The sequence below is a fragment of the Octopus bimaculoides genome, chromosome 7 (genome assembly GCF_001194135.2).
Source record: "Octopus bimaculoides isolate UCB-OBI-ISO-001 chromosome 7, ASM119413v2, whole genome shotgun sequence".
NCBI classification, from domain to species: domain Eukaryota; kingdom Metazoa; phylum Mollusca; class Cephalopoda; order Octopoda; family Octopodidae; genus Octopus; species Octopus bimaculoides.
In genome coordinates, this window is record NC_068987.1 from 61,185,379 (window position 1) to 61,195,289 (window position 9,911).

The window sequence follows — 9,911 nt, forward strand, 5'->3', positions numbered from 1 at the left end:
TATGTGCCACCCGCACAAGAGCCAGTCCAGGGGCACTGGCAACGATCTCGCTCGAAAATCTTACGAAGGCCAGTCAGGCGGTACTGGCAACGGCCACGCTCAAAATGGTGCATCTTATGTGCCACCCGCACAAGAGCCAGTCCAGGGGCACTGGCAACGATCTCACTTGGCTTGCCGGGTCTTCTCACGCACAGCACATTTCCAAAGGTCTCGGTCAGTAGTCATCGCCTCGGTGAGGCCCAATGTACGAAGGTCTTGCCTCGACTTGAAAAAAAGCACCCAGTACATACTGTAAAGTGGTTGGTTTTGGAAAGGGTATCCAGTCATAGAAACCTTGCTAATGCAAATATTAGAGCACAATGCAGTCTTTAGACCTGTCAGGTCTTGTCAAACAGTCCAACCCTTGCTGGCATATCACATGGGTGTTTGACAATGATAGGGATGTCTATCTTTGCTACAACCATTTTATTACAATGCAAAATAAGACATTGATATTGCTGCTATCAATATCTGCTGTTTGTGCACAAGGAATGTGTATTATTAATAAATATGGTTGAATCTTCCTTCACTTTGCTTGTTTCAAACTCTGATTTCGAAATGTTTCAAATCAACATTATTTTAATATCCACTTTTCCATGCTTGCGTGGTTCAGATGGAATTGAGAAACAGATTTTCTACCACCAGATACCCTTTCTGTCACCAACCCTTACCTGTTTCCATATAAGGTAGTATTTCCCCATGGCCAGAAATCTTTTTACTGGAAACTGGAAACACAGCATTCCACTTATATGCCAGTAGTATTTGTTTACAAATATCGCATGATCTCAAGACGAGGAGACGCAAACTCACATATATGTATGTACATACATATACACACACACAAAATGGGCTTCTTTCAGTTTCTGTCCATCAGATTTAGTCATAAGGCTTTGGTCAGCTCAAGACTATAGTTGAAACACTTGTTCAAGGTGCAATGGTATTTGAACCCATAAGCACTTGGTTGGAAAGCAAACCTCTTTAACCACACAGCCATTCCTGCACCTATTCCTCAAAACTTAAGAATTATATCACAATATGTGAAAATGGTGCAGCAGTCCAGATTTATTACAGAAGAGACAAATGAAGTATAATTCTCATACATTTTTTTAATGGCATTAGTAATATAATTGAGGTGAAATGGCTTTGACTGGAAATTGAAACCACTCTGTAGGTCCAGGTCCTCAGACAGTTACTTTCAATCACTTCATTCTTTCCCCCCACCTCATCATTATCGTGAAGCAGTTCAGAAGACATGGAATATATTGCTGTATGTTGACCTTAAAACATGTATTTCCATTTGTTTTTAGGAAGCGTCAGAAATCATTGAATATACATTTAATGAATATGCAAATGCAACACAACGCCAAGCACTCTTGGAGGATTTCTATGGTGCAACTTATAAGTTTTTGAAGGTATTATTGCAATTTTTTCAGTATTTTCAGACTCTCCATTTATAAGCACCATTGCATTCTTTTAAGTGAATGTACCTGAGTCATTCAGAAATCCTTAGTTAAAGGAATAATTCTGTGATTATAATCATTCTTGCTTTTCAGTTTGTTTTTTTCTTTTTTCATTGTTGTTATCAGGGGGAACCACAGAACAGCAAAATTGATAAACTGTTGGACAAAATACTTTGCAGTGTTGAGTTCCATCCTTATAAATTCTAGATCCAAATCTTGCCAAGGTCGACTTCCTCAGGGTTGTTAAAATAAAATTAGTCAAATATAGGAGTAGGGTTGATGTAACTGATTGTCCCTTTCTCCCTAAATGTACATAACCCTGTTACTGTTTGATACGCTCTCAGCTTTTGCAGGCCTTGTTTTATTTTCATGTTAAGTGAATGAGAGAATTTCTTTCCTTTGGATGAGATGCTAGTTTTTTTTTTTTTTTTAAAGCTAATTTTGCTTATTGATCTTGCACCCTCATGATGATCAGATAAACTGAAATAATGCAGAATGTTATTCTACCCAGAAACAATTTACTCACAGTGGATTTCAAGCCAAAACCTATAATGAAGTAGTAGGCCAATAGAATATCTACATAGCCATTTTACTACTACTATTAAAATAATGAGAATGTATAAAAACAAAATTCATCGTCATTTAACGTCCGCTTTCTATGCTGGCTTAGGTTGGACGCTTTGACTGAGGGCTAAATTATTATTATCAATCTGTTTTCTGATAATTTTCTTCTTTTAATTCACTCACAACTGCTTTTTTATTCTTCTAGAATGATCAGATCACCTGCTTACAAGATATGTTTAATGCATACCCCAAGAAGAAGGAAACAATTTTGGATAACATGAAGGAGATTTTAGTTCCTCTCATTGAAAAGTGAGTAGCATTTCAACTCATTTATTTCAGAATTAAGTATAGAAACTTAAGATAATTTTAAGATCCATTTTGATGTTCTCATATTCCCACACCCTCTAGTAGACACTATCCACTGATTTTTCATCATCATTTAACATCCATGTTCGACTGTGTTGTCATGGGCTGGATGGTTTGACAAAGTCGAACAAACCCAAGGACTGTATCATGCTCCCCTGTCTACTTTAGTATGGTTCTTATGGCTGGATGCCCTAACACAAACCACTATTCAGCGTGTACTTGGCGATTTTCTCATGTCACCAACAGAACATACTGTGTGTGCATGACATAAAAAATCACTTCTACTCATACTCTGTCGATGCTAAAACATGTAGAGAAAAAGCACATGGATTTCCATGTACAGTTTCCATCTATTAAATTGATCAACCCAAGGCTATACTAGAAGACTCTTACCTAAGGTGTCATGCAACTGGATTGAACTTAAAACTCATGGTTGCAAAGTTATTTTCGTAACCACACAACTTCTAATAAAATCTAACATCTGTCTGTGTAATAAATCATTATTTTATTTACTGTAGTAATAAGAGTCTGCCTGTACAAATCACTCACATACTATATCTTTTATCTTTTACTTGTTTGTCATTGGACTGGCCATACTGCTTTGATGGGTTTAGTCAAATCAACCCCAGTACTTTTTTTTTAGAAGTGGTACTTATTCTATTGGCCTCTTTTGTCGAATCACTAAGTTATGGGGGCACAAACGCACACATATATATATATATATATATACACGATGGGTTTTTTCCAGTGTCTGTCTACCAAATTCACTCAAGGCTTTGGTCATCCTGAGGCTGTAGTAGAAGACACTTGCCTGAGGTGCCACACAGTGGGACTGAACTCAGAGTCATGTGGTTGGGAAGGAAGCTTCATATCACACAGCCACGCCTGCACCTATAAATGTATATAAATATATATGATGGGCTTCTTTCAGTTTCCTCTACTAAATCCTCTCACAAGGCTTTGGTTGGCCTGAGGCTTTAGTAGAAAACACTTATGCCTAAGGTGCCACACAGTGAAACTGAACCCATGGCCGGGATGCAAGCTTATTAACAGATATTAGAGCACAATGTTTTCTTTGGACCTATCAGATCTTTTCACACTATCCAACCATTGCTGGCATGGCATATGGGTGTTAAATGATGATGATGATGATAACAATTGGAGATAGGGAGTTCTAACTTTGCTACTGAACCTGGTGTATTTATATCTCCATGACAAAGCAGTTCGACAAAAGCAACCAATAGAATAAATACCACGCTTTGCAAAAAAAGGTTGGGATGTAAGCTTCTTAGCCATACAGCCATGGGCTGTATTTCTTCTAAATGATTTAAAATACTTAATACTAAATATTTCATGACATCCGCTTAATATTTGAAGTTTTTTCAAATTTTCAGGAGCCTGTTGAGTCACTCAATCATCCATCGTCTTTTTTCGGAATATTTCTTATATGCAGATAAAGCTATGCGAACTGTAAGTATTGTTCCTTTATAATCAATCAATTCAAATCAGTTTTACTACAAAACAATGATAAACCATTGAATGAATAAATAATAGGTATATTCTTTAATGGAGTCTTCTTGGCTGCTATATTAAGCTATTTCAGTCAATATATACTTCCTTCTTTTTGTTAAGTAGCATTGGTGAGTTCTATTGAAGCAGGGTTATGGCATGTAGACAGCTAATCAAACAATATGCAACCCATATTAATTGCTGTGACCATCTGGTCTTTATTGCAGGTCATGCTTTCATAAGATTAAGGACTTAAAACAAATGGTCAAATTTATCTGCTACATTTAGCAGGTTGAGTAACTACATAGAAGCCTGCCCCCCTTTTGTTTTGGTATGTTATCAATGATGGTATCAGCATCCCTCTCTATTACAATCTGTTTCCTTTTCACTTTTTGACTGTTATTTCTAAAATTCTGGTGGTCTCTAATCCAATCATCACAGCATGTACTTGAGTGATCAACATAAAATCAACTTTTAATGGATTTCAAGTCAACATGTTCAAATTAAAGACATCTTCCAGTCTTTCTATAATTGAAATTTATGTCTACCTCTCTCTCTCTTTCTTTAAGTACTAAAGGTTAGTTTAAGCGGTAGCTTTCCCAGTTCTTAGGTTTGAGTTCATGCTCAGCATTGTCCAATAGATACATAGATTTCTTTTAAAATAAGACTGGTGCATGTTACCAACTTTCAGTTCAAGAAAAAATATTTTGGTATTCATAGCTTTTTTTAAAAAATTTTTTTTTATATATATGTCTATTGTACTGCAGGTGAAATGACTTTAGCTAAGAACTGAAACCTAATTGTGGTACTTACTCTATCAGGAGCTTGCTTCGTACTCTTTATTATTTTTACCCCTGTTATAAACCAAAACCGAATATAGGATGTGAAGTTACATCTCTTGAATTCAACTCCAAACAAACAATTATATTTATGCTTCTGTTTGTATGTACCCCATTCTTAAGAAGTGAACTTTGATATAATGTCCACTTGAGATTTCCTCCTAAGTCTAAAAATCAGTGATAAAAATAACAGAATTTTGATAACTTGAATGTGTCTTGATGTTTGTCCCTTTTTAATCTGATTCTTAAATATTATTGCTTATTTTTTTATAGGAAATGATAACTGAATTGAGAGAGGGCATTGTAAATATGGTGCATTCCCGAGATGGTGGACGTGTTGCTATGAAATGTATATGGTATGGTAACACCAAGGTAAACATGACTTGTGTTCTAAAAGCTTTTGTTGGATTCTTTCTTATTTATGACATCTCTATTTAGTTACAGGTTCACATTTACTCTAAAAGCATTACAGGCCATATTTCCACTGTTTGACTCTCATGGAGGGATGCCTGGGGTTAATTAAACTGGTTATATCTGGCCAATATATTCTACCTGTTTAATATTCAAACTGACCAGATCCAGCCTTTCACACATGTCTTACAAAGTTATCTTAAAAATAACAATCACATTATTGAGATCTTGAAGCTATGAGATAACAGGTGATTAATTCAAAAGCATGTGAATAAATAATATTTAACAGAATAATCTAAATGCTAAAGGGTTAAATAATGAATTGAAATGTGCCATATTTTTAATCTTTAAGTTATTACTTAAACTTTATATATATATATCATCATCATCATCATCATCATCGTTTAACGTCCGCTTTCCATGCTAGCATGGGTTGGACGATTTGACTGAGGACTGGTGAAACCGGATGGCAACACCAGGCTCCAGTCTAATTTGGCAGAGTTTCTACAGCTGGATGCCCTTCCTAACGCCAACCACTCAGAGAGTGTAGTGGGTGCTTTTACGTGTCACCCGCACGAAAACGGCCACGCTCGAAATGGTGTCTTTTATGTGCCACCCGCACAAGCCAGTCCAGGGGCACTGGCAACGATCTCGCTCGAAAATCCTACGGGAGCCAGTCAGGCGGTACTGGCAACGGCCACGCTCAAAATGGTGCATCTCATGTGCCACCCGCACAAGAACCAGTCCAGGGGCACTGGCAACGATCTTACTTGGCTTGCCGGGTCTTCTCACGCACAGCACATTTCACACACATATATATATATATATATATATATATATATATATATATATATATATATATATATATATATATATATGTATATATATATATATCGTGACTTTTGATGAGTTGTTTGAGAGTCATTATGAAATATCATAATCTCTATGTATGTTACAAAAGGGAAGTGATATGTGGGTAACTTAGCTCATAGTATACATTTGGAAATTATGTTTGCAGCACATGTGAAATGATATGCCAGGAACAAAACCCACATCAGAGACTTAATTTCTCTAGAAATTATCACCTCTTTACTCAGTTTGCACACTTCAGTTCTACAATGCTGTTATTAAAATTAATATACAGCATAAGGTGATGAGCTGGTAGAACTGTTAGCATGTCAGGCAAAGTGCTTTGCAGCATTTCATCTGTCAAATTCCACCAAGGTCGACTTTGTCTTTTGTCCTTTCCAGGTTGATAAAATAAGTACCAGTTGAGCACTGGGGTCAATGTAATTGACTTACCTCCTCTTGCTGGCCTTGTGCCAAAATCTGAAACCAGTATTAATGTAGTGTAAGTCGCCAAGTGTTGGAGTACCATGTTGTGCTAAGAACAGTTTCTCAGTTTCTTGGCTGTTTTAACTGAGCTTTTTGGAAGATCTCATTTCAGTATTATAAACTGTTACACTATGTGTACATTAGTAAGTTGTACTTTCTCATGCTGTCTATTTACAGTTACTGGACATTTTTTTTTGTGTGTGTGTTGTTTAAAAACCTTCCAATGTTTAGGCCTTGAATTTCTTGAATTATACTGTTTAGCTTATAACTATGCTGCATATGACAGCATGATTGGTCTGAGTCAATGTAGGATACCAGACAACCCATGGAAAGGTCAGTAATACTCAATCTATCCAATTGTAAATTGGTGCCATAAGATAAAGAGTACCATATTATTGCACACAGCAACAGTACTGTAAAGTTGATGGGTGTTTTGTTAGCTTACATTGTTGATATGGGATGGGCTCCGACAAACTTACCCTAAACACATTTGACAACAGAACTTTGCAGTGGTACCCCTATGATCTTTTCTATCTAAAAGACACACAATATTTTAGTCATAAAGGTTCTCTGTTATGTTCTTCATAAAGTTGTTTGTTTTATTTTTATTTCAGGATCGGAAAGTAATTGTAAAAAGTTTCAAAGGTTTCATATTGAAAATGTGCCTGGAAGAATATGCTCACCAGGTGCTGCTGGCTGCTTTTGATGTTGTCGATGACACAAAATTACTGTCAAAAGTTATCCTGGACGTGAGTATTGAATTGCTAGTATCTTATGGATTGAAATATTTTCTTTTTATTGAAAAATAGACCATATCTGGCGTTTTTGCATCTCTCCCTGCCTAAGAAAATCTCCTGAAAATCAGACATCACCTATTCATTAAGTCTGGTTCGAATAGATTTGTTATGACTCCTCTTTCATCAATTTTACATCACTTTTCCCATGGTGACATATGCTGAACAAGACTTCTTGAGGCTGTATTCTGTAGTTGGCTACATTCATTGATGCTAACCCTTTTTTCTCATGCAAGATGCATTTTTTTGCATGCCAAACTGCTGAGATGTGGGACATATTACTTTATAAATATAAACAGAACACAAATTGTATTTAAGATTTGTGGCAATTGTTTCAGTAGAATTTTGTTGATGTATACATAAGTTACACCATAACATGTAATCCACCATCTTCAAGTAAAATTTTAAACAGTTAAGATTTCATACCTTGACCTAGGCAAATCCATCATCGGTGGATTTGTCTGAGTTGATATATGAAATCTTACCTGTTTAAAATTTTACCTGAAGATGGGGGATTATATGTCATGATGCAATTTATGAATACTGAATCAGCTGTTATAAATTTTAAATGCCATTTGTGTTCTCTTTTTATACCTACTCCACACCTGAAACCAGCCCAGACTTGGTTCTACAGTAGCCTACCAATACTTGATATCTTTATTGTTGTTTACCTTGCTATAAACTCTGTTATTGTACCTAGCCATTTCTGGCATCTTACATGTTGATGTGCCTAGATTCTAGTGCATCCTTATAACTAATGTATATATATATATATGTGAGAGACAGACAGACAGTGGAGCAATCAATTGAATAAAGTATTTAACTATATTCTTGTTAGTCCTAGTTCAGATCTTAATCAATTATCTAGTTCAACACCTGCTCCATGGGTGTCTTTAGCAAAATCTAATCTACTTTGCTGTAATCAATTAGACGAAGTGTCCCATGTAAAGATAATTCCTTATCTTGATGTACTGCTTCCTACAACTCTTTTCTTTGCATAACTTCATTTTGTTTTTTTTAAGTTACTTTCTCGAGTCTTTGTAACTAATAAGTCATGTGCCTCCAATTTATTTTTTTAAGGGTACATATGGACTCGAGGTGCAGGTATGGTTAAGAAGTTCAATTGCCCACCATATATTTATAGATGTTAGTGCATACGCACGTGTTCATTTGAATTCATATGTATCACTCTAACTTTTCATCATCTGACCCAAGATCACCTCCTCCAGTGACCCCCCCTCCGCTCTCAAAATGCCTTGTCTTGCATGTTACTTGGTGACCTTACTGGTGCTGGTGCCACATAAAAAGCATCCAGTCCATACTGTAAAGTGGTTGGCATTTGGAAGGGTATTCAGCTGTAAAAACCATGTTGAAACTGACCTCACCTGTGCTGGTGCCACGTAAAAACAACTCAGTCCACTTTGCAGAATGGTTGGCTGTTGGGAAGGGCATCCAACCATAAAAGCCCTGTCAATACAGACACAGTGGCCTGGGGTAGTCTTCTACCTGACCGACTCCTATCAAACCGTCCAATCCATGCCAGCATGGAAGATAGACGTTAAATGATGATGATGATTTCTCCTTGTAAAGGCAGTGGGAGGAATGAACCCAAAACCATATGGTTGCAGAACAAACTTCTTAACCACACAGCCATGCTGCCACCAGTTACATCGTTAAAGAATCATGGAATATCTTTACAATACACCATTATCTTCATTTCTTTTTATTTCTTTTCTCAGGAAATTATAAAATCTCTGAAAGAAGTAGCAACAAACTCCTATGGACGAAAGCTTCTGTTGTACTTGCTTGCACCACGTGATCCACTACATTTCCACCCAGATGTTATTAAAATTATGCGGGAAGGAGATGACAATGAATTCAGGTAATATTTTTAAAGACTCTAGATTTTGCAATTACAACATTGTTATAATAGTCTAACAAAGGACCAAAATACATGGCACCTGGCTGCACTCAAGAAGACCTGTATTCCACAGCAGAAGTATTAAGAACGATCCGTCTGGTGGTGTAAAGCACTTGTGGCGGTGCCATGTAAAAGTGCCCATGCGGCATCACATAAAAAGCACCCAGCAGACTTTGTAAAGTGGTTGGCATTAGGAAGGGCATCCAGCCATAGAAACTGCGCTAAATCAGACTGGAATCTGGTACGCCCCCCCTCCCAGCTTGCCAGCTTCAGTTACACCGTCCAACCCACAGTGGACATTAAATGATGATAGTGATTATGATAACATATGCTACATGTTTTATCACTTTCCAATCCTGCCTCAGAAATGCTGTCCTTTTAGTAACATCTATTAGCATTGTTGCAGCAGAGCAATTATTTTACTACTATTCAGCCATGAAATCATCATCATCATCATCATCGTTTAACGTCCACTTTCCATGCTAGCATGGGTTGGACGATTTGACTGAGGACTGGTGAAACCGGATGGCAACACCAGGATCCAATCTAATTTGGCAGAGTTTCTACAGCTGGATGCCCTTCCTAACGCCAACCACTCAGAGAGTGTAGTGGGTGCTTTTACGTGTCACCTGCACGAAAACGGCCACGCTCGAAATGGTGTCTTTTATGTGCC

At 37.0% G+C, this 9,911-nt stretch overlaps 1 protein-coding gene across 3 annotated transcripts in view; it reads left to right on the forward strand.

Moving 5' to 3' along the window:
* The window catches only part of LOC106874655 (pumilio homolog 3), a 30,637-nt gene that overhangs the window by 15,110 nt on the left and 5,616 nt on the right, over positions 1–9,911 (forward strand). For all 3 annotated transcript variants that reach the window (XM_014922449.2, XM_014922452.2, XM_014922451.2), the window contains exons 9-14: positions 1,347–1,451; positions 2,269–2,372; positions 3,824–3,899; positions 5,051–5,149; positions 7,138–7,272; positions 9,057–9,199. In XM_014922449.2, the coding sequence (XP_014777935.1) occupies positions 1,347–1,451; positions 2,269–2,372; positions 3,824–3,899; positions 5,051–5,149; positions 7,138–7,272; positions 9,057–9,199 (662 nt within the window). The remainder of the gene's footprint in view (positions 1–1,346; positions 1,452–2,268; positions 2,373–3,823; positions 3,900–5,050; positions 5,150–7,137; positions 7,273–9,056; positions 9,200–9,911) is intronic.